Genomic DNA, 25,492 nt, shown 5'->3' with positions numbered 1-25,492 from the left:
AAAAGCGTTATAAGTAAGATCCCAGGGCCGCCAGTACTCACTTATTTTCAGACGAAGAAAACATATTTAATAAATTAGTATCAGTGGCTACAGTAAATGTGTACATATCTTCTAGCTTACACCGGCTGCCAATTGTCAGGTACCAGGTGCTACTGGTAAGTTAAAATAGTTTTCACGTTACTTGTAGCCTGAGATCTGATATTTACGTATATTTCAGGAAATATCGTAAACTATTAAAAAGGAATACCTCCAAACACCTTCTGTTAACATAACTTTTACCAGACGCTTTTAATACCGACAAAAAAAAACTCAATCTTACTTACAGTCTAATACTTAATTTTCAAATTTAATATTTAGGGGTCTATTTAAATGTATTTTGTAAGTTGCCAGATCAATCCTAGGGACCAAATATCCATTATCCAGCCACCCAGCATGCATGATAATTAAATGCCTTTTTAAAAATGTTTCATTAAAATTATCTTTTAATTTCTGCAATGAAAGCTTTTAATAATAAATGACAATAGCTTATTATGGAATTGTCCAAACGATTGCAGAATAATGCTTAAATAATAAGATTTTTTGTGATTTTTATTATATATGTTTCGTTCATCAGAAAATAAGTAAGTTCTGGTCTGTCTGACCCTGGGATCTTGGACTATTATATTTTAACAAAATCTTTCTTTATGTATTACTACATAAACTCTTTAGAAAAAACTTATAGTGTCAATATCTATTCGTGTAATGTTGGCAATATTTACAGTCGTCATTAAAGTTTTTGATACTTTTCATAACATGGATTAAAAAATTCTGTGTTTTTAATGGTACTATATAAAAATCATGGCTACCCGTAACCCAGTTTCTGTGGAGACTATACTTACATTCGATAACAGAGATGCGGTAATTACCTAAATTTACATATATGTAGTTACGAATTACGTGTGTCAGTATGGTGGTCACAATTATAAGTGGATACGTTGTAGCAAAGTCAATGGTCCGAAGTATGGTCGACTACACACATCCCGGGCATGGACAACGCATCCGGTGGAGACGGCTTGAGTGGTATCCAGGGTCGGAAGAAACTGCGATTTGGAGCTCTCATACTTGGGACTTTCCTAACGATGCATTGCCGAGTGACTGCGTCCGCTCTTACTGGCGGCGTCTGTATGTATTCCACCAGACTCATTGTTGAATTTTTTTTTTATAAATTGAGAAACACAATGGTCGCTTAGTTGTTTTCATATTATTCCATATCCTGGCTACGGTGACGCTTGCCAATCCCTTGCGTCACTTTGAGGTGTATCTTGGTCAATGGAGTATTAGTGGACCCGGTCGTGCGTTCCGGATTTTACCAATGTTTGAAGGTTAAATATTTGATCTGAACGTAAATGCAGTATTCTATTATATAAAGGATTTCGTTATTCCTTCATTGTCAAATTTCAGGTCTTGGTATAGCGATATGCATAAACGCTTTGGTGCGGGCCATTATATGTTGTACAATGGCAGCAATATGTGCCATATACGTCGTATATTCCGTCAGTGATTCAAAACTTCCATTTAGTTACTGCAGGTAAGCATAACATAGGTATATTTAACAAGTAATACCAGGTTTTTTAACTGAACGTAAAATTTATTTACAGGGATTTTGATCTTAGGCCGTATGACCCAATACAAAAAGATATATCCCTTCGAATGTTAAGAGAAGTAAGTAGAAAAATGCAACAATTTGATTTATCTAAATATATAAATGTTTTGCAATTAAAACTACCAAGAATAATGTAAAATTGTTTCTTTTACATTTTAGTCAAGATTTTCTTTGGTGACGGCTGGTACAGAAGAGGAAGAAATACACAATGAAGCTGTAACGGTTGGAATCCGTGATTTTGCATGGAGAAATGCGAGTAAATTAAAATCGAAAAGAAAAAGGCAAGTATTCCTAAGTGGGAATAGTGTTTAATAGATCTAGTTTATTTCTATCAACATTTATTATAACCCAAGAATTGATTGTCCAGACCGATACTAAAACATACAACACGAAAAAATTATCACCACAAAATAGAAATATGCAACGAAAGCTATACTATCGGATATCCAATTCTGTATAGCACTCCGGCATACAACTTTTTTTAGTAAGCACACATTTTAAGACTTTATTCATAATTTTAAAGTATATAATAATTAATTACTTTTTTCAGTGTGGAGGTGGTTTTATTTCGCGAAGACTATTATTTCGGTCATTTCAATATAACCTTAATGATAGCTTTAATTGTAGTATGGATATGTTTATGGTTATTGATGATATGGGAGCGTATAGCTCATAAGAGAGTAAGATGATACAGACAATTACGTAATTTAGTAGCAAGAGTTAATAAGTTACTTTATTTTAATCTGTATATTTTTTCAGTTAATATTTAATAACGTGCAAACTTGGCTAATAGTCATCCCTTGGTTATGGGTCGTAGTACTTATTATTACTTCTACAACACATCTGTTAGCCTTGCCTAAACTTATGCGTAAAACTTTTAGAATTGGAGGAAAGGAAATTTTAGCTGTATGTTATCGGATTCATCTTTAATTTAATTATTGGTTACTACATTATTACATAACATTTAACCAGGGTTTGGCGGATGCATTTGAAGTAGCAGTATATATACACTCTGCTGGTGTTGGTACTGAGCTTATTCATGGGAAGGGCTTAAACCATTACGGTATTGCTTGAATAGTTTTTTTTTAATTATAATAAAATGTGTAGCTGTGTCTCAAGAGAGTAGCTAATAAAATTATTATATGTTGTCAAAGGATTAATCAAGTTTATTTATTGTCCAAGCTACCGGCCATATAGACCCGCATTTAAACGGTGAGAACGTATGGCACAGTGGCTTACTTCTATTGATGACAGGACTACACTCAAGTGGCGCTGCTATATGTGCAATAGTCGATAACATTCAGCCAAACAACAAGAATGGTTATGATATGCGCGAAAGTATAACTTTAACACACAAAAAAAAACTAGAAATTTATTTTTACTTCCTAATATTAGTATTGCTTATGTCTGTTTAAGGTACTTTATGGATAATTCCAATGTACTCTAAATGCATTTTGATTAATGGCTATTCACATGCGGCGTAAGAGCTTTCAACTATTCATTGTATTTTATTTTTTGTTTTTATTTAGTAAATAGTAAATTTGTTTCAGCTCTGTAGCTATTTTTAGTGGACTTACATTTTCTTATATGGCTGTTGCTTATGTGCTTCTTAAAACATCTTTACATATAATTTTCGAATACAAAGTAAAGTTGGTGTAAGTATATATTTGGTGTAGTAATGGCAAACTAATAAAGATTATTTTACATAAAAACCTACAGTTATTTTATGCGGCAGATTCGCTGAACAGGTTGTAGTAGCTGGAATAATACTTACATGTATGGGTCTAAGCTTTCTTTTTGCTACAAGTGTAAGTATATTAAGTAGGGTATTATAAAAAAAGGATTGTTAGATGAGATCGTCTGTTATTATTATTAGGGTGGAGTTGCGTTGCTAGAAAGCGTGGATGCCTTAATGACAGGAATATCAACGCCATTCGTTTGCATATTGGAACTGGTGGCGATCCTTTACGTTTACCGCGGTCGGGATTTTGTGTCGGACATGAATATAGCGACCGAGGAAAACGCGTGCTCCTCCAGAATAGACACACAGTGGCAAATTATCCCTATTATAACTTTGGTGAGGATATGTGTTCAATTATTATTTATAATCTTAGTTAATAAAAATCGACCTAAATCCGTAGAGTTGGTCAGAAAGAATAAGGAAGAGAGCATAAATTAACTTTGATATTAATTTAAGCTACACAAAAAAGCGACGTATGTGGTCGTAGCTGATATAATATGATTTATATGTGTCTACTGCAGGTTACGTTAATAATAAAGCTGAGCGTTGTGTTCGTGGCGGAATTGCCGAAGATGTCGTTGGCGTATGCGGCGGCAGCATTGGTGGCCGTGGTCATCGCCGGACCGCTGCGCGCCGCGAGGAACGCTGTGGTCTTCTGGCGAGCCAGGAGACACAAGTAGAGGGGATTCCATCACGAACTTTAACAAATCAGTCACTGCAATGTTTTGTTCGTGTCTTAGTGAACGGTTGTCAGAAATTAAAAAGCCAGTGATTGAAAATAAACGTTTATTCTTTCAATCATTTATAAATACCTATAGACCTTTGTACATTGACATGCGTACACATTGTATTAACGAAAGTGCGCGTCGCAGCTATTGAGCTTTTTGGTAAAATGTGTTTACACCGCCCGGTGCTCGTCGCCCGGGCGTGTTGTGGTAAAACAAGCAACATTCTGTCGCAAATTAAATATTATTAAAATACATAATACGCCAGGTAGCGTTCCGTTTAAATATCATATTTACATTCTACTCCTTTTGATTCTTTTGGTGTGTCTTATTACAATATCTGGCAGCTATTATACATGTTAGTTATAAAAATTACAATATCTATATAATTTACGCAATTTTTGTTTTTCAAAACACTGGCAATTATTAAATAAAACTTGATTGTTAATAAAATATAACTATAACGCTACCCACCGTATCATTAAAAGGTCCATTTAAAGCGACAGAGCGAAATATTAGGAGCGCTTATTAACAATAGCAGACGGATAATGGTAGGTTATAGATACAACAACACTACACTAACCTACGACGACTATTAAACGATTAAATTAAAATATCACAATATGTACATATTACTGGACACTATTTTATAATATCAATAATTACTATGCGACACAAAATTTTCTTAAATATCCGATTAAATTATTCAAGATATTACACAGATCCCAAAACCGGCTGAGCGTAACGCGCCGCCGGTACAGTGGAGACGAAACACTAAATATTAAAAGTATCGAAACGAGTCGAGGCCGTACGAGTTACGACTTCGTGTTTGACATTCATTTGGTTTGTAGTTACACAGCTCGAAGGATCGCATCGCGTCCTCGATCACTAAACTAAATAATAATATTCGATCCAAAACATTCGAGGCTTCAACGATCCGATGCTGTCCTCTCCCGATTTCGTTTCTATAAAATCACAAGGCACTTCCGTTACAAAAGAACAAGGTAAATCACATATCGGCTCGGCCGAAGAGACAAGTCTATGAGTTATACATGTCCGAGTCACTGCGTGGTTCGTCAGAGCGACCGCCGTCAGAAGCGCCTGAGAGCGGCGGCGGCGCCCGTCGCCTTGCGCGTGGGCTGCACGGACAGCGGCGCCACTAGCACAGCCGCCTCCCCGCCGCCCGACCCACTCGTACCCATCTCCTGAAATAACATACAAGTTGGAACAATAACATATGGTTAGATAAATAGAACGTTCGATTCATAATGTACCGTTATCATCTAATAATATATTAAGGAAATTAAAATTTCTTCTCATGAATGGAGCGCAGTGCACGTTAAATTAAAAAAAAATATCGCAATTCTATGAGGCCTAATATTTTGTTACAAATAAGCTCACTCATATTTACTAAAATGTTATTTCATACAATGTCCAATATAATCATGAATTAATTAATAGATATTAATAGTCTTTTCAAAATCATTTGCTTCGTAACGCTTTAGAGACACGAATAAGATAAATAAGAGTCATGAAATAAAACGTAGTGACTCGTCTTTGATTAAACATTTTAAAATAATAATGATTCGTTTAATGATAATCAAAACGATGGTAACAAATTAAAAGATTCAAAGTGTATGTGAATATCATGTTTTTATTTGGTTTTGAATTTCATATCGAACACTTTTGTACACACACAATACAGACTGAATACCATGTCAAGGTTACTAACATTAATGTTATTACAACTGGCGAGTCTCATCTGTGCGAGCTGTGAGGCCGGCGTCAGGTTGGAGGTCGATCCGAGGGGGGGGATCATAGACGACATGGCCCTCTTCAGCTTGGAAGGAGTCTTGTTGAAGGACAGAGCTCGTCCGACCTGTGTACATATACATGTATCATAAATATACATATTTATATACGATTTAGTAAGGAAACTACACACGCATACACAAGTTTAAACACAAGGAATTTACTAAGTTACTCTACAAAAACCAGCCAAGAAAATTAGAGGTCCAGTATATTTTTGGTCTCTAACAATGTTAGCTCATATATATTACATACAAAACGAACGTTATATTATAATATTCATTCTGTATTAAAACCTCATTTTATGTAAACAACAATTTGTATAGTTAACATAAAGAAAGGAATACAGCCAAGGTATAAGTAAATTATATATATAATTTTTAATCTGTTAAATTAATAATCCACAACACCAGATGAATTAGTTGATGTTTTCCCGAAATAAAAATAATTATTATGTATTTTAACGGTACGTTACAAGCCAACCACCTTAGGTATAGCACGCTCACAATGTTATGTCACCAATGACTGAACAAGCGAAGCATCTGTGCCCTTATCATGAGATTGCATCGTCAAGACACACACATCCGCCACTAGTATCAAGGTATATTAATATTTATTAAGTTCCCAGTTGAAACTATGTATTTAATTTGACTATACAAACTTGCGGCAAGGGTACAAATTGTATGAACTCATTACCGTTATTCCAATGATCGTTATTTGAGTGTAACGACGCATTAAATGTTACGAGCACCTTCATATTCATTTATTTATTTATTTGAAAGGTTGTAATTTAATAAACAACTGCTTATCGATGTTATTAGACTAACAATAATTATAGCATTTTAAATTTCTATTTACCAAGTGAAAAATGATACCAAATTGATATGAAAATATTCGTTTAAAATAATTTATGTTGTTTTAAAATAATACTTTAAATTATATATACATATATATAAAAATTAATAACTTTAAAATTGCAACCTGTGACTCCCGAGATGTAACGTTCCAGTTGCTTAGTCAATTAAGCCATCGTGCCATTCACGAGTAGTGAATTAATAAATTTTTATAAATTATATTCGTCATATCATTTCCAAAAAAAAAATAACCTTTTTAATAAAACTGTAATCAATAATTTTCAACATGGTCATTAAAAAAATACTTTCCACTATCAACCTTTAAAACTATATTTGTCCTAGGTTATCTTTCTGAATACTTTTAAATTAACTTCCTGATTTATTGTTTCAAATACAAATTAAATGTGAAATAATTTTACGCTTTTCTCAGTATTTAATTTTTATATGAAACACTAAAGCAGGAAGTTAATTTAAATAGTCAATGAAGTGTAATAATTTCGTCAATTATTTAATTCTTATTCCTAATACGATTTTCTGTTCATTAAAACCTACACTGTAACATTGGCTAAGTTCTGAAATTATAAACATGATTTTCCTACATATACTCGTAAGTACAAACTTTATTTAAGCACGTGCTTGAAGTCTAGGTATATATCCAATAAAAATATGTTTAACCCTCTACGAAGTACGAGGCTCGTTCTGAAATATTATTTAATATTTCCGGTTTCCAAAACGACATATTTTAGTCAAACTTCAAAAACTCAATTGAGTTATTACTATACAACCATTTCTCTCTTATTTTATATACAAATAATGAAATTTTCGGTAACAATTTCAATAAAACAAACAGGTTCAATACTGGACACGAACACATAATGAGGGACGTCCTGCTAATGAAGGGCCCGAGAAACACTAGCACTTCACCCCGAGTAATGATAATGAAAATATTGTGATTTATTTATAAGCGGTGTTATATGGTGGCGGTGGCGGTGGTGGGGCGAGGTGGTGGGTGGTGGCGTGGCATCAGACCTGTGCGAGTAAGTGAGCGCGCAATACCCATGTGTCTATCAAGGCTGGTCCCGGTTCGGCGCGCAGCCAGCCGCCCAGTCCCGCCAGCGCCTCCAGCTACAACACACACGTGCCAGACCACCGCGCTACCACTACCTGCCGTCCGCTACCACTCGGGACGGTCAAGTAGTGACAGTATATTGTATATCGTGTGCTCTTTACCAAACGGCGTTCGCGACACTGTCCGCTTGGATACGATAACTTAAGTTTTAATATTCCATACGCATTAAGCGGACAGCGGCACGAGCGTCGTTCTATGTATTTATTGAATTCTGTCTCAGCTCAGCTAATGTACATTAAATTATAACACATGATTTAATTATATTCTAAAATAAAAAAAAGACTACTTGTTCAAAGGCATTCCGATGGCCTCTTCCTGTAATTAAGAAGTATATACAGAGCATCTATTGAATAGTAATCATTAACCACCGTATCTGTACAACATGTTTTCGACACCGGTCCTTCATGCCTTAGTAACATAGTATACCAACACTTACCGGCGTTGTTATTTATTGTTACTCTTTATAAAGCTAAGCTACATACATATTATATACTATAATGATTAAATAAACGCATGCTTCCAAAATCTATCCGACGATACTTTTTTACATAGTATAGATTATATTTAAATTAAAGAAAATATACCTAGGTGAGGTTGAAATTATAGTTAAGGATAATAAAAAAATTCACATGAACTTGTAAGTAGGGATATGAACTGTCTTAAATATATTGCATTTGTATTTAGTTGTCAGTCATTATTCATACCTTTATTCTGGTGCGAGCCGCGAATTTGGAGACTTTGGAGAGTGTGCTCAAGGCGAGATCACTCGTGTCGATGTCCAGCTGATGGGACTCCAGACACGCGAGGAATTTATCCTGGAACAAACAAGCAGTATTCACGATAGTGAAATTGATTTTGGACGATATCCTAATGAGAGTTTAACTACCAGTGTCTGACGCATCATAGCAAAACCATAGACTCACTTTTAGGGTGGTATTCAAAGGGTTCAAAATATTTTCATTACATATTCACAGCGGAAAGATAAAAATTACTCCGGAAAGGGTCTTGAAACGGTCCTTAATATATAAATGAAACTAATGTTTTCGGATTACTATTCCTTATTTTTTGTGTTTAATACTACACACTTCCGGCGTTTCGGTTACTTGGCAACAACCGTGATGACGAGCAGACGATATCTCGTCTAAACAGTAGCGTGTCATTAGAAACATATGATGAGTTAAATAATCATAATAAAGCTCACAGCGTCAGCCTTGCAGACAGTGTTGGCCATCTGCCGGCACAGCTGTCGGAGGAAGTGCGTCTTGTCGACCGTCTCGTCCGTGATCATGAACGAGTACAGCTTCTCCTTCAGCTCCTGGTTGCTGCGACACATGAGTGCGAACACGTTGTGACAATCTGGAAGCACAGATGTTCAAACAGTTCATTGTTTGTAATATATCTTAAACGCAGTAAGCTGCTTCTCATAACCTTTTTGTACGTAGCTTTTAGTTCATACAGCAATAGCTATATTGTATAGAACAACATCATTCTTAACGTTTATATTCAACGAACCTTCTGAATTTGAGTAAAAATAATGTCAAAATTCCATTCTGCTAACTGTGTGTACCAACCTTCCGCCTCCCTTATATCGACGACTCTCTTCACCGTGCTCAGCGGCATGAGCGAGATGTGTCTGTACGGCTTACTGGAACCAATCCGCATCGTGCCCGTACCGTTTGTAGGACTTTTAGTGTTAAAAGCCTGTAAAGTATTCGGTGATATCATATTTGTTATATTATTTTGGCAAAAATAATATAAAACAAGCATCAACTTATCAACTAGCAATGATTAAGATAACATACAGTTTTAAAATAAAACAAGCGTTTTGACAAAATATTTTTATTAAATTTAAAGAAATCTTTTACTTGCATATCATAGAATAACGTTGACTTTATACTAAATAGTGGGACAGCCACCGATTAATTTGTGTCGTATAAGATAGTCCAATGTTTTTTTTAAATCGGTTACGTTAGTCACAGTTCTTACCTTAGATCGTTTTTTGCAAACTTCCATCGTGTCTGTGAAGAGGAAGAGCACAAGATGGTCCCCTCGACCTGAGAGTTCCTTTGACAGTTCAACGACCTCACACCGAGACACGAACGAACGATGAGACGACACGAGGTGAGCCTGGTGATATTTTATAAATCACTATAGACACTTGTAATGAGTACATTAATAAAAATTAAGTAGTGAGCGTAGCTGTCTCAATTCAATTTAATACTGGAACTGAAAAATATTTGTCTATCTATATACTTTTAGTGGTCACGTTGTCATAACGACACTTACTTATATCTATATATATATATATATATGTTTGTTTGGAAAATGACTATATATATATATATGTTTGTTTGGAAAACGCCTCTTTCTGCCTGTCTTGTCGTTGAGGAAAAGAAAGTAGATCTAAAATGTTTTTACATTCCTAACACATCGAATCAAAAATCTCTGCTTTATTATTAATAGTAATATCTCTTATATACAACTTAACGGGAACGGTCATAAGGAATGTTTATAAATGAGCACGTGTCGTACCGGGCATTGGTCGATATCGTTGTAGATGTCAAACATCTGTAGTTGTCCCTCCGTCTTCCGCTTGTCCTCGTTGATGTGCGACATGACCTCCCTCAGCCCCGCCAGCGCTGACACCAGCGCCGCGTGGTCCGGATTACTCTTATGAGTGTGCTTCAGAATATCTACAACGGTAGGATATGGTTATAGTTATATGTATTTGGTTCTCATTAAGACAGGCTGTCGTTTTCTTACCGTCCAACAGTAGACTTATGCTCGGTAACCGCTGCACTGGCCGTATTAAAAGTTCCTGCAAACTCTGTCGACCGCATTCAGGTTTCGTCTGACAGATTTTCAGGAATGCATGAAATCTGAAGCGATACAAGGATAAATTTAATATTAGGTTTTGTCTTATATAGTCACGCTAAGTAAATTGAGTTTATATACCTTGGGTTCTCACGATCGCACTGTTGCAGCATCTCTTTAGTGTTCTCGAAGAAGTTGACGAACGGAGGGTAGGCCTTTACCATATCGGGTGTGTACCTCCTGACGAGGCGACCGATGCTCACCTCCTCACTCCAGTTGGCCTGCGCCGAACGAAGGTCCTCCAACATACGTCTGATTGTAAATGCATCATTTATTAGTTATGGACCAATTATTATTACTTTACATTACGTATAAGTTGTTCGAGGAAGTTTTCTAATTGAGGACGTATTATAACTTACTGGTGTAATTCATAAATAGGGGGTAAATTTCCAAAAATAATTTTAAGTTCTGTGTTATTGAGCAGCGACTGATTTTTCCCATTACTACAGTCATCTTCGGCCATTTCTTCTAAAGGTTGTTTAAACATCTGAGAAAAAAGAAACGCTATCTTATTTTGAGTCTTAAAAAAATCAAAAATGTAAATGTTAGTTCATGTTACCAACTCACGTTAACTATAGTGTGTAAAATCCCCACGTAATTTGACTCCGTCTGAAGCAATTCCATAAAGACTTGTTGTCGGGGTGACATTAATTTTCGCACCACATTATCGGGTACTTCTGATTCTATAAGAATGTTTATCGTCAGCATAAAACAATATAAAATGTGATCCTATAGACGGTTATATACCTTCGAGCAACTGTTTCCCGTCAGGAGAGGTCGTGCAGTCCAGTAGATTCCCGGACAGGCTGAGCAGAACGGCATCACCGACCGAGGATCGTCGTTTATGTAGCGCAGCATCGCCTCCTCGTAGTTTGCGCTTACGGAGACGTTGCAGCGCTGCCGGCGTGCCAGTCGCTACCGGTCCCGCCTCCTCTCCTGACGACGCCGCAGCGGTACACGATCCACTAGTACCACTCGCACTCCCCGCGACACCGATCGTCGACCATCGTGCAGACGCCTCTTCTAAGTACTAAGGGTTTTGTCCAATTGCAGATCATATTATGTGACTTCATAAATCGTATCGTAAGTAAAAAAATACTTACGTCTTTGAAAAGATATTCTCTCTCATCTTGAGCTTCTTCGTTTTGTACCGACGCCCAGAACCACTCCGCCTTGACGACGTGGACTCGCGGGGAACATTCTGGTGCTAATACTGTATTATGCTCGTCCACCACCTATACAAAAATATTATGAGTAACAACTCCGCACGATACAGAGCGAGCTAACGGTTACATGTCTAGTATATATGACATCCTATATTCAATACATGATATCTTAGGACCTTCCTGTGCACGGTTTGTAAGCACCTACACATTCGATGTAACATGCAAGCATAACAGCGAAGAACCATCGAAGAGAACAGACACCTCCGAGGCTATTAAAATCTCTTTTACATAACGACGAACCTTTGTAATGTCTATGGCGCGACAAGCTTAATCTAATAATTTAGTAGTGTAATTAAATGGGGTTAGTACCGGCAGCGATAGTCCATGGCATTGAGACAAGGCACGAGCGTCTCGAGTGGGGGTCGTCTCGGGGCGAGGCTCGGTGCGGCGCGGAGACGGCGCGGGGGAGGGGCGGGGGACGGGGCCGCCGCGCGAGCTGGTCTCCGGACCACCGCACGGGGAGTGCCGGTGGGCCCGGAGCCAGACGCTATGCGGCGTTTTAAAAACACTAGAATCGTCCAGCTCGTCTACGTCCTGGTTGTTTGTTACCGGCGTTCTCATGTCTGTGCTGTCCACTGTGTCTACTTGCACGGGAGATATATCGAAGTGTATGTCGTCGAGATCTCTCTTTGGTGTTGAAACGTTTTTGAGCTCGGGCGGCAGGTGACTGGGATCTACTTCCACTGTGTTCCTCTCAGCTCTTTTTTCATATTTCTTTTTTCTTTCGCTTCTGAAGGAAGCTGTAAATGATTTTACGCTTCTTCGCAATTTTGATGCGGACTTTACGGTTTTGGAGCTTCTTATAGAGGCGAAGGATATGTCGAAAAATCCAGATTGTTTGCTTATGTTTAGTGAAGACACAGAAGCATTATCGTATTCTCGAATAGGAGATGATGTAGAGGCGACGAATTCCCCCGCCGGATCTGTTGGCTTCATGCTCTCTGGACTTACGGGCTCTACAGTAATATCCCCGGATGCTTTCGACACTGATTCTTTTTTCGTCTTTTTGAATATAGTGGGTCTTGTTTTAAATTTGAATGAATCTTTAATTTTCAACCTTTTTATAGACTTCCAATTTAAGTCTTCACATTTGTCCGGAGACAGGTTGTTGCCGTCAATAATGCTTATTTGGAAATTGGAATCAGTAGAGTTTCGACTTCTTTTTTTACCAGAGGATATTGTTGTATTGGACTGCTGCAGTTCCTTATCGCCCGCAGCTGGTAAGGCAAATCCCGGTTCGTCTTTAGGATCCAGATCACAAAGACTCTTGGTAAGAGATGATCTCAGAGAACCTGTCTCTGTGAGACAATCTACCATGTTGAAAACGTTGATAGACTTATTTCTGAACACTTCTCTTTTATCTTTACTGTTATTTTTTCCACTGCCTTGTATTATTTGGGATACATATTTATTTTCTTTATCGCTACTCTTGTGCTTACGCAGTTCAACGTGGCAACTACTCTTATCGTGGATGTTGGGACACATATCATCTAAATATGATTTCTCTACGTTATGAATACTGATATCTTCAGAGTGAGATCTATCCTTCCTATCACTAATACTGTTTCTAATACTGTCTCTCATATCTTGTAAGCTCTTTTCTCTATAGTCTCGAGTATTTTCTTCGTTGGGTTCGTTCGTACTAGCGCGGCGGCCCGAGAGTCGTGCCGATAGCCTACGGTAGAGTGAGCTCTTTGGAGTGGTTTGGGAACGGTTCGGTGGAGAGCGGGAAGGCTTTGCGGAATTATTGGGAGTGTTCAGGTGAGGTGATAGGACAAGCGAACGACCGAAAGTCTCCCCATTGGCCATTACCTGAAACATGTGTGAAACACACCACGCAATGATGTCATGAAGCCATTCCATATACAGACATGCACAACGGTTTTTTTTAACTATTGTGATAGAAATTTGTTAGACACAGAGAAGCGGGTATTCTAACATTTGTTATTTGAACGTCGAACATTTATTGTAATTTGCTTTTTTATTCTGTAAATGATTTTTCTACAATGTCTTAATAATAGATAATAAAAAGAATATGAAGAGTGAAGGGGATGACACTATACACCTACAACCATTCATCAAAGCGGGTTACAACGTGAATATAAAAGCAAATGAAAAATACGTTACAGAACAAAATGTGGCTGTGAAATGACAAATGTAAACAAACAGTACAATACCGTATACTAATGTTATGACTCAGTGGAATGTTTATCAATATAAATAAGCTCTGACATGAAATAGTCATTAAAAGATCTGAAGCAATGATGGAAGCCGTGTATAGCTGGTAAAAAAAACAATATCAAAGGCAAATGGGTTGACTTCGCGTCGTGCGGAAGGGATGTGGCTACACGCGGTGTTTGCAGTTTCGCACTAGACATATTATACAATTACGTTCTGTATGAAAATAACACTTACGTAATGAAGGAAAAGGAAATATTTCATAAACATACGGTATTGGTTTGTTCGATATTTGCATGTGAATTGATTAACAAATAACGTTTGTATCAACGCTCTTCTACACCTCTACTTAAGAAGCTGTAAATAAATAAAACTAAGGACAGCTACCCAACATGTAAAGTCTACAAGAATATCTAAACTACACGTGGTCTGAGTTCTAAAGTATAACTAGGTGCATGCTGTTTTCATATCGTTTCGAATAGTGAGTAATGTGCCATGTAGTGTATAAATAAAATGGAATGTAAATAATTTTGAGGTAAACGCTCTCCGAATAAACGTTTACAAACAAAAAAAAATGGTATGATGTTTATCTACATTACACTCATTGACTTATTATTTGTTAGCCTGGGAGTTATAGATTGTCAAACGCATTACGAATACATGTCCCCTCTGCTCCTAACGCAACAAAATCATATGGACCGTAAGGTTGTCTTATGTTCGAGACGCATAATAAATAGGTTCGTTATATTTATAACGATGACAGTTACTCACAACGTGTGTACAGTCTGGGTGGTCGAGGGCGCAGGTGGTACCACCGTTACTCGCGAGCACCTCCGCCATATGCTGTGTCTCGTCCTCAGGGAAGCCGACGAAACAAACGCGAGCACCCGCGAACACCCTCAGCTTGTGTTCTTTCTACAAGACGAAATATTTTTCAAATATCGTTTCCGCTCAGGAGACTGACGTAAGACCACTTTTTAAAATCAGTTATATATTATATGTAACTTCTGTAAAATATATATAAAAAAATAAATCTCATGAGAGTCGCATGAACGTATGTTAAACGTCTTATTAACAATATCCAAGCATCACTCAAGTGCCAAATAATTTTGATTCTTACGATGAAGGCCTCATCGGTGGCGATGCAGGCGGGGTTGTCTCGCCTCTCCCAGCAGGCGTCGACCCACGACCTCGCCAACACCGGCAGCCCGAACCCGGCCGCATAGCGATACTTATCACCAGTGGCCGAAGCGGCTATGAGGTGCGTCACTTTACTAGACATGTCTTTACGTATAGAACCGCCCATATAATGTATCAACGTTATCAGGTACGTCTGGAATAGTAATGGATTGGACATTAAATATGCTATTTGAAAAACTTGAAAAAACTTATATAAACATGATTATGTTTGTTTAACTAACAAGTTCATCTTTTTGTCGAAATCCCGAGAAGCATATAACAGCCCCTCGCATCGCAAGCGAGTATAGCGGCCGCGAGTTGGCCGGCGAGGGCTCATCTCGCTCAGCAAGCTGTAGCACCGCCGTTGGACCCAGTACCCTGCACACATAGAAACACACATATGATTAATTAATATTTACGGGGGGAAAAAATATTAACATACATTTAGCTATATTCAAACAAAGTATCCACAATGGTCTGTTCTGCACCAGAAGATTATAGTAAAGGTTAATAAAAACTGCCAAGAAATATTTCTTAACAGATTAATAAAGTGCCAAATTCTATTTACAAATTACAAGCTTCATAATCACCGACAGCATAAATGTTAAGGAAAAGTTTTTTTTTATGTCTGATAAGAATTACATATCATTTCATTCTACATCCTTACATCTCAACATACAAGTCATGTATTAGACACAACCGAGTTTTCTGCGATTACGCGTCCGTTTACTAAAGTTCGTTCAAAAGGTACCGACTGCAAAGAAATACTGTTTACAAATATTAAACAGATGTAATTACTTTTTTCGTTACATTTTAAGGCTTTCGATTTTAGTTAGTGTTGTAGATTTGCTGTCGGATTACTTTATTTTTTTAATTAAATTTTGTCTATTCTATGAAATTTCTTCTATTATATAAATGTAACGAACTGGTTAAAGACTACAAGTACAATCATTTACATAATTTGTAGAACAACATTGAATACGTCATACTTTAGCAAATATAGTAGATAGAATAATTATAATGTTATTAAAATATTACCATCACTTTTAACTGAAGAATGCTATACTGGAAAGAGTTAACGAAACACATGTTTATTTAAATCAGTGAAAGCCAGCAGTAAGACACATGGAATGTGAACACTAAAACGTTTACATATAAATTCTACCTCATTAATCATTCCCGACCAATTACATAGAAGCACTTGTGACTCGGATCGAGGAAACAAGAATAGAATACGACTCGAACGCTATACACGGCGGATTCGTATATTTGTTTGTCTTTAACAAACGATTTCCGGCCAGAACCGGAAGAATGGAACTCTAAATCAAAGAACTAAAAATACACCAAACGCATTATATTTAGCATAAAGATTTCATGTTGGATATTTTCATTGATGTATATTTTAATTATTATCAGAGACGTGGCCGGAAAACATTCAGCACAATTTATATATATAAACAATAAATAGGAAAATGTATCACATATATATGAAAGAGGTTTCATATTTGTCATTACACTGTTTTATTGATTAGTTTCAGCATCCGTAATGTCCGCTAAGCTGTCGCCAGTGCCGATGTTATAGCTGTCTTGGAGCGGGTTCGTGTGACGTAGACAGCGTCACAACTGGTCAGGATACCAACACAGCGGGCAAATACGATAGAAATAGTTCTGACGATTCAAATTCCGTGGAACGTGTAATGTAAGCAAACTGACAGATTAAATTAGGTTTATAGTCTGTTACTATTAAACATGTCACATGATTGTATCAGTTTGGTACGTGATCAAATGAGACTTAAACATTTCATTGAAAGCTTATCAGCGATTCTTGGAACTGCTATTCATAGTGTATCCCGAAAACGAATAAAACTCAATGTCTAGACCTTAGATCTGTTTATGCTATATAATATCAATATAACCGAAAAGTCTATAACTTTTATTAAGTTTATGAGACGTCTGGTATGAGAATACATCTCACGGAATTCAATCGTTCAATATGCATGTGCATTTCTATAGTTCAAACTTACATTTCATATTTAGCTGGATCTTTGTCTGACGTTTTTGCGTCTGTGGAAAGATGTTGAGGAGGTTCTTCCTCTTCAGGTGTCGGTGGTAACCTAGTCGGACCCATTTCTGTTAATTCAAACTGTGAGCACTAGTTACGTTAAAGTTTTCAATCAGATACTAGTCCGACGTGGGTTCCGTTCGCTGGTGACACATCGGTTACATTCATTGGCACTGTGATACATTGTTTGGCCTTCCTTTAACACTCACACTATGTTACTAGCTCCGAACACAGTCATTGATGTAAAGTCTCATCTATAAATTAATCACCAACAGTAGATAAGCTATCGATAATGAAACAAAAGCTCTAAACAGCGCACGAGTAATTCGTTTCACGTTAGATCGAAAAACAGCCGCGAGGAATGTAAGGCCGAAAATAGCAAGTCGCACGGTCGCAAGGGCGACCCTCGCGCTACGACGAACGCTCCGAGTCGAACACGCATCACAGCCGCTTGCCGCCCACACCTACACCCGGCCTTTATTTACATCTTTCCGTGAAACACACTCACCGAGATAACTTTTTTTATTATTATTATTATTATTCGAAGGTATAAACATCCCCAGCCGTTTCAGGGTGATGCCGTTTTAAACAGTTCGCGTGTCGTGGCGCCAGAAGTCACGGTGATTGTTTAATTTTGTTAATCGTTTAATAACTCGCTTAAAATTAATATCCGTGCGAGGTCATTACGATTATATCGTACCAAAATTGAAGTAATAAACATTTAATTTATTTACCGTATTACGCCCAACCACAAAATAATGAAATCTTTGTCGGTTTCTTAGGTGACTTATGTGTTGGTTCTTTTGGGAGAGTAATTCACGTGGTCATAAGAAGTATAAAGAATATCATTATGGATCTTCGGAAAACCTATAATATTATATAGAATTATTGATTTCTATGAATTTGATAAGACATTAATCTTCAAGCTTCTCATTCATAAAACATTATAGATTAATAAAATTCCCGCAATTCATAGTAAATATGACGAATGGTTTGCAATATTATTATTTGTAATAATCTTATATAAGTGTATTATCATTGTCTGTATGTACTTCATAAAACATAATTGAATTAAACTAGCTTTGAACAATTCATACCATTACAATTTTATTAAAAATTAAAAAGAATATATGTATTTCATTAATAAGTCAGCTGATTGGCCAAATTTATTTACTAAATAGTTTTCAAGATACTTTCTATAGAGAAAACCTTCATGGTAAACAATGATTTATTACACAGAGTATACGTTGTGAGTCAGGAGTGTTAAGGAATAAGTAGATATCCAAAATTAATTTTCGACAAGCAAACAAGCGTCGCGGCGTCGGCGTCGGCGGCCGCTCGAAACAATATACAAATACATTAAATTTGTATTTATGATAATACGGAACAATGAAGGTATCCGATGTACTTACTAAGATAAAGTTTGTACGAACTCAAAAGCTCAGACTTGAACAGTAATAATGACTAAATGATATCATAATTTTAAGAAGCATCTCACATTATACAAACATTTTATTATATGCATTTGCAGTATCTGTGGAAGCGTTTTACGAATCACTTATATTTATTAAATCTAACGTGATTCCCGATACTCTTTTTAACGATTTGTACAATACCAGTTTAATACGAAATACATAATTAAAAAAAATCTATTTTAACATTTCAGTATGCTAATATTCAACAAAATTATTAAAAAGGAATGTCAAATATCTAGTACGTAAATCGGAACGTAGCGTTTCAGACAAAGTTCAACGTTCAGATTGTCCATGTAATAAATATAAAAACTATTGAATGTTACGTGCGGCGATAGTCGGCCGTGGTGCGGTGTGCCAATATTTTTTAATTGCATATTACGATCACTTTTATCACAGTCGTCAAAGTTAATGGACTCATGTATATAGAATTCAAATGCGCAAATATTTTTTACATTTTTTTAATAAATTCTTTTAAAATAAACATATTGTCTTCTCTTAGTTTTCTGTCCTTACTTTGGGTCATAAACGTTAGGTGGCATATTGTTTACAAAATGCATTGGTGGCGAAGTTTTTTTAATTGTCAATTTCTTAAATCTATCTAGTAAATTATTGTTAAAACACTAGCAAATATTTTTATTTGTAAGGGATCTGAACTTTGTTCATTAAACAACATATAATATGAAGAAGATTGTTTGACATACCTAAATGTATAAGTTTCAAACGTTACAAAATAAATTAAAGACAAAAACGCCACAATTAATAAAAAAAAAACAAGTATAATGAAAAAATGCTAAAATAAAAAAATAACTAAAAACACAATAACTATTTCTAATTACAATAAAATATAGGTCAATAAATAGACTATATTAATTTTAATGCCTGTACAATTAAATTTAAATTAATTAATTTATTTTATGCGTAGTTTTTCTTTTGGAAGGTCATTCTAAAATCGCATGTCATCCTCAATGATAATAAATTTTTAGATTCTTAGCTGTAGGAAAATCCTAATTTCGTTTTACAATGAACAAACAGCATATGACAAGTATCGCATGTTAGAAACAAGAAAAGAAATTTAAAAATTTATTTATTTATTTATGTACCAAGAGTTAAAAAAAAATATATATATTATAAATTTTTATATTTAATCATAATTAAATTAAAATTATGTAATATACTTTGTGTTGTAAAATTAAAAACTATTGAGTGGTTATAGCAACGTCATTCGTAATAGAAAGCGCTCTACGTATGATCATTGAATTCGTAACTTGGCTTCGTATCATGTATAGTGTAAAGTAAAATTTATTTTAGGTTATGTATATGAAATATATTGAATTGTAGTTATATGGTGAAGTCTAGAATTACGTACTGCTTATATATTTCATATGACCAATATTAAAGATTGCTATTAACAAAATATACGATAATAGATCTAGGAACCATTTCTATGTCAAATTATTCAATTCATGTGCACCACAAAGTAGCAATAGATTGAAATGTTAAATTATTCAACGCAGGACCTAGTTACTTAATTACTTTGCTACCTTACGGCTTACATCGCAATATAAACAGCTCAACGACTCTGATGTTTTTTTTTAATTTCAAAATACATGCCTTTGGAATTTTTCATTTAAAAATTTATGTAGCCCTAGATTTCAACAGTTTAACAATTAATTTAATGTGTACATAATATATGACAGTAGTTATTCATTTGTTTCTATACTTTTATCTGTAGAGCACTTCAATACGACGATGTATTCGTCCATAAACGCTACTTGAATAAAGGTTTGATGATTAAATCCATATATTATTAATGTAAAGGATACTTAAATGAACCTGTTTTAGGTTAGGTTAGTAGCGGCAGGATAGTATTCGTAATGATTTGTAGTAATTAGTATATACTAATTATATACTGACCTATATTTCGCTTTGTGTGCAGCGTCGAAGAGATCGCCGTCAAACGGCGCGGTCACAAGATAAGCTGCGGGAGATGGAGGCTGCTGGAGCGAGGGCAAAGCGTCTGGACTCCGGACTACCGCCACGGTTCCGAGTCGCTCGCAGGCCTCCCGTATTCTTTCGCAGTCCAAGCACGATTCATTCACGTACACCATCGGCGTCGGCGAGCCTGACAACCATCAATAAGGCATCATCGATTGCAATGTCAATCACCTACAGCAGAGCCGGAAGTTTGCTGTTAGACGGAAGATATTATAATGACGATAGGCATTGGACCTAATTCAAATGTAATATTCATGAATTCATTATACAGCGCGATCCGACCTACAATCAGTTAAATATGCCTTATTTCTATACACATATCAAAGTGTTAAAATGTTTGCAAAATAAGTAGTCAAAGCGTTACGAGTAGAACGAGGTCTCCAAATGACGCACAAGTTAATGCTGTGGAATCATAAAATGTACTCTAAAAAAAGAAGTTTATGTACAAAATACTAAAGAAGGTTACATTTTCGCATAAGGAAGTCGTAGGTCATAAAAATGATTTATCTGATTAAGTCAGAGCAGATTGGGGGAGAAACAAAATGTTTTCAAATTAAATTTTCATACATTACAAGAAGATGCAAACTTCGTTATGTTCAATATTGCAAGTTAATAGGTACATACATATCTTTCAAACATATCCGAAATGTTGTTTTTTTTATATAATGAAACTGATAAGGAGATCGTTGTTTTGATTCGTCTAAGTTACTTCAGTAATTTACAGTATTTTTTGTACATACAGTTAAAATTTGAAAATACTTTAGCCGTAAGAATTTTATATAATAATGTAGTACTGTCTATGAAAGATCCATAATTAATAAGCAAAGTATAGATGATTCCTTGAAACAGACTCTATACATCAACACGTTTATGTTATATGAATAAACAGCGTACTGATTTAAATAATCACGAGTGCCTAACATTCTGGAACCACCGCAGACATTTCAAGATCAAACAATCATATATTTACATAATGTTAGACAATTACATTATAAAATAATAATAATAATAATGTGGCGTGTGTGACGACCTTTCCGGACGTTTTCCCGCGGCACATTTACAGTTCAGGGCCGCTGAATCATGAGTGAGTCGGGCGGCGTGCCGCAGAGGGAACACCCGCCACTTTTGGCACTCACCAAACTCACTTCTAGATAAATTTCTTTTGTGATACCTCTCCGAATAAACGACACATGACATATATTTATATTGAAAGACATATCATACTACTTTAATAATATATTGAACATGTTGTAAGTTTCAAAAAAGAAATCTTCATTAATTTAAAACGCTCAGTACCCAGTCTCTTTGGTATTTTTATTTTTTAGCATTGTAAGTAAGAAATTAAACAAAAACGAAATCTATTTTAGTATCATACGAAAGAAAAGAACGCTTGTTTGAAAATATTATTAGAGTTAATACCTTAGTTAAGACACGTCTGTGACAATGTTCTCAAGGTAAGACAATATTTCTGTAATATTGTAATGAAACTAACATTCAAATAAAAGCCTTCAAAATGTTTTGCGGAAAATTTTATGATTTATGAACGCAATTTTTAGTTACATTGAGCTCAAACGAGAAGTAGAATTGTAAAAATATTGGTTATTGTATCAATATGAATGGTGGTAGATTGCATCATGGGACATGCGGCTCATGCATGCACTCACATCCTCCACCGAGGTATGACCGCAGTTGTTCTACCAACGCTAGCATGGTTGGCATGCGTGCCGAAAACCACGCTTTACGCCATCTGCAAAAGCTGTGCGTGTCAATCAAGGCCAGGCCATTAATTAATCTAGAGATTGAAGAAAGTATGTTACAAAAGTATTGTATTCAAAAATAGTACCTACATAAGTTATATATATATTTTTTACTAAAAACTGTCAATTTCTTAGAATTCATTTTATGGCTTGAGTCATTCAAAAAACATGTTATAATAAAAAATTGCCTATTAAAAAATAATGAAAACAAACACACAGATACATTAATATACATTTCGTGTAGTGACACACTACAATATTATTAATACTTTAGATGACTATTTTAATGGTATTTCATACATGACATCTCTAAAACTCTCATCACCCATTGTATTCAGAATCAAATTCACTTCATTACCCTAGAGTATAAAATTACGCATATATGTGTAGAAAAATATATAGTCCATATTGTCTTAGTAATAATTTTATTGAACCTAGATTTTGGATGCATCCATCAACTGAATGTTTATTTTTATTACATACAACCTCGAAGGCAAATTTATAAATTTTGAAATAAAAAATTTATCATGTGTATGCAATGAAACAAAAAATTGTGTTATATCAACATAATATTACGCAATGAACTATATATTTCCATATAATTATAATTAATTACGATTTCAATATAATATCACCAATTATAAATAACTCAAGCCATTTTTATGTTTGTATGTTATGTGTGTGTTGGTTATGTTTTTTTGATATCCATATCAAATGGAGACTGACATCACTAAACTGCTGAATATGAAATAATTACAGAAGTAGTTAAAGTCTTAGTGCAAAGATAAGTACAAAGTCTGTACTTTTGTGATATGACAATGAATGTCCATGTGGAGGTAACCAGCAGGAGAGATGTGGAATAATGTTGAACTGTACTATCTTTAACAAAAAAAAAACCTTAATAAATAAATAATGTGAAGATTAAGCTTGAAAGTGTACCAAATATATTGAATCCATATAATATCTATAGAAATACATTGTTTGAACCTTTGCAGGGATTTTTATTTGTAATCTTTAGTAACATAAAATCTTTATCAACAAAAGGATGATTTGTATTCACATCAGTAACAGGGGAACAAAGATATATGAGAGATTTCATTATACATAAAAAATTGTAAAAATATTGAGAATTAAAACTCATTAGTTGTTTTTTATTTTTTGATAACATTTTTAAACAATGATACTTTTAGATTATTTATAAAAAACCTTAAAATAGATATCTATTAAATTAGCAACCAATGATAGAGCTCTTCTCAATTTATAGAAATTATGACCTGTCTTTTATTCATTAAAACATTTTAAAAATAATTTTATACTCAATAACTAAATTTTATTCAAACATTGGATAATTCAAATAAAATCCTAAGTATACATGCTATTTTCCAAAGTTGTATCCATCATAGTAGATATTATATTGAGTTTTTATTGAATGTTACTCTCATAATAATACAGGACAGAATAAAATGATTCCTTTACTTTAAAAGACATTTTAAATACTTAAAACAGATTCCCTGTTTATTTCATTCAAACAAAATAGCATCTATTAAAAAAAAGTCAGTTTTCTAAAAGAAATTGGACCAAAAAATGCATATTTATATTTTTATTTAATTAATGTTAACTATTTGTTATACAATTATGAAATAAACAATAAAATAAAATTTTATTCCTTTTGTATTTAGCTGTAAGTGTATTTATTATAAGATATTTTTTATATATTAGCAAGCATTTATAAGAAATATTGTATTGACTACATCTCGTTACTTAAAACCACTATAAAATAATAATATCGTTTATTGTATTAATTAATTAACCTTGCAATATAGTTGAAAAGTAACCATATAATTTTAGTAATGTATAGATACGAAATCAAATGCTAGGTTTATCAATGATTTAAAAAATCGTTATTTACTCTTTAACATACAAAAATCGATAAATTAAGCAAAATTACATAACGCAAAACGATATTTAAAAATTAACGTACAATCAATGGTCGTTAGGACTTGGGAGCCGATATAAATTTTTTTTAGGTTTATATTTTATTAAGTATGATACTTTATGGAAACAAATATTTATATAAGCTTTTAATATTATTTACAAATTTAAAAATTTCTTCTTGGTTTTTTTAAGAGTTCACTGGAGTACATGAATATTAAGTTGTAAAAAAATTATATTGCCGAATAAAATATATATATAGATCCTTACTAATAATGATACTCAAAAATTACCGTCAATCTCTTCATTTTTGTCAGTTGCAGGGGTGCTTCCTGTTTGTGACATGCCCTTAGACATTTCGTCCATCTTGGCGTACCACTGATTCGTTATATCAATCACAACACATAAATAACAATACTATTTACAACACTAAACTATACACAGCAATTCACATCACATTTTCTAAAGTAATGTCTTTTTTGAAAAAATGTTGATCTGTCCAATCCAAAAACATCTCTAAAATTTTCAATAACACGACGTAAACGAAGCGAGTAGGTACAAGTGAAGCTGAATGAAAATTTAAACAGATAAAATACGAATTGTGAATAACGGTCTGTCTATGGTTAATATCATAGAAATCATAACATGACCAGACTTTGTTACTATTGTTTCAGATTAAGTTTATATCTACTTTCAAATACTAGCAATCTAAGCATTCTAATTACTTCTAGTGTTAACTCACTGTTTGCGAATTTCGTTAACAATATTGTGAATCTAGAATATTAAATAGTTAAATAATTCAAAAACCATTGTGACATTTTTGTTTAAAATTTGATTATATTATGATTAAATAATTAAAAATTTATTCCTTGTGTACTTGTCTTTATTTTGTTACACGGTTGATACTGTTAAAC

The 25,492-nt window shown here is 34.7% G+C and overlaps 2 protein-coding genes across 8 annotated transcripts; one reads left to right on the top strand and one right to left on the bottom strand.

Annotated features, from left to right (window-relative positions):
• Window positions 1-729: 729 nt before the first annotated feature.
• Window positions 730-4,166, top strand: LOC116769488 (uncharacterized). 2 transcript variants are annotated; one of them, XM_032660597.2, is made up of 16 exons: window positions 730-897; window positions 981-1,161; window positions 1,230-1,361; window positions 1,441-1,567; window positions 1,638-1,701; window positions 1,802-1,923; window positions 2,010-2,126; window positions 2,193-2,322; window positions 2,402-2,548; window positions 2,615-2,705; window positions 2,825-2,980; window positions 3,059-3,122; window positions 3,193-3,297; window positions 3,378-3,450; window positions 3,519-3,719; window positions 3,905-4,166. In XM_032660597.2, exons 1-16 carry the CDS (start codon window positions 838-840, stop codon window positions 4,061-4,063), a joined length of 1,929 nt encoding a protein of 642 aa, XP_032516488.2. In that variant the 5' UTR covers window positions 730-837; the 3' UTR covers window positions 4,064-4,166. The 2 variants fall into 2 exon arrangements, with proteins under 2 accessions (XP_032516488.2, XP_032516505.2); XM_032660614.2 differs by lacking the exon at window positions 2,825-2,980.
• Window positions 4,156-25,167, bottom strand: LOC116769442 (protein ECT2). 6 transcript variants are annotated; one of them, XM_032660557.2, is made up of 21 exons: window positions 24,872-25,167; window positions 22,554-22,636; window positions 20,809-21,016; window positions 15,600-15,735; window positions 15,299-15,511; window positions 14,950-15,093; window positions 12,310-13,812; window positions 11,878-12,009; window positions 11,522-11,804; window positions 11,342-11,457; window positions 11,134-11,261; window positions 10,856-11,026; window positions 10,664-10,779; window positions 10,433-10,593; window positions 9,887-10,027; window positions 9,472-9,601; window positions 9,102-9,256; window positions 8,605-8,715; window positions 7,801-7,896; window positions 5,841-5,987; window positions 4,156-5,313 (listed from the first exon to the last, which is right to left on the bottom strand). In XM_032660557.2, exons 2-21 carry the CDS (start codon window positions 22,606-22,608, stop codon window positions 5,200-5,202), a joined length of 4,260 nt encoding a protein of 1,419 aa, XP_032516448.2. In that variant the 5' UTR covers window positions 22,609-22,636; window positions 24,872-25,167; the 3' UTR covers window positions 4,156-5,199. The 6 variants fall into 6 exon arrangements, with proteins under 6 accessions (XP_032516448.2, XP_032516432.2, XP_032516456.2 ...); XM_032660541.2 differs by lacking the exon at window positions 22,554-22,636; XM_032660565.2 differs by lacking the exon at window positions 22,554-22,636 and having other exon boundaries at window positions 7,828-7,896.
• Between the last annotated feature and the right edge of the window lie 325 nt (window positions 25,168-25,492).

This window comes from Danaus plexippus, assembly GCF_018135715.1.
Source record: "Danaus plexippus chromosome 3 unlocalized genomic scaffold, MEX_DaPlex mxdp_30, whole genome shotgun sequence".
NCBI lineage: Eukaryota > Metazoa > Arthropoda > Insecta > Lepidoptera > Nymphalidae > Danaus > Danaus plexippus.
The sequence above is the reverse complement of the archived record's forward strand: the minus strand, read 5'-3'. Positions and strand labels throughout refer to the sequence as shown.

Excerpts from the sequence above, each read along its gene's own strand:
- LOC116769488 (XM_032660597.2), top strand. The coding sequence starts at position 838 with ATGGCTACCCGTAACCCAGTTTCTGTGGAGACTATACTTACATTCGAT. Across the intron at positions 2,981-3,058 it reads TGGTTATGATATGCGCGAAA|GTACTTTATGGATAATTCCA; the intron begins GTATAACTTTAA and ends TGTCTGTTTAAG. Across the intron at positions 3,451-3,518 it reads GCTTTCTTTTTGCTACAAGT|GGTGGAGTTGCGTTGCTAGA; the intron begins GTAAGTATATTA and ends TATTATTATTAG.
- LOC116769442 (XM_032660541.2), bottom strand. The coding sequence starts at position 24,944 with ATGGACGAAATGTCTAAGGGCATGTCACAAACAGGAAGCACCCCTGCA. Across the intron at positions 15,094-15,298 it reads CCACCGATGAGGCCTTCATC|AAAGAACACAAGCTGAGGGT; the intron begins GTAAGAATCAAA and ends TTCGTCTTGTAG. Across the intron at positions 5,314-5,840 it reads CCAGTTGTAATAACATTAAT|GAGATGGGTACGAGTGGGTC; the intron begins GTTAGTAACCTT and ends ATGTTATTTCAG.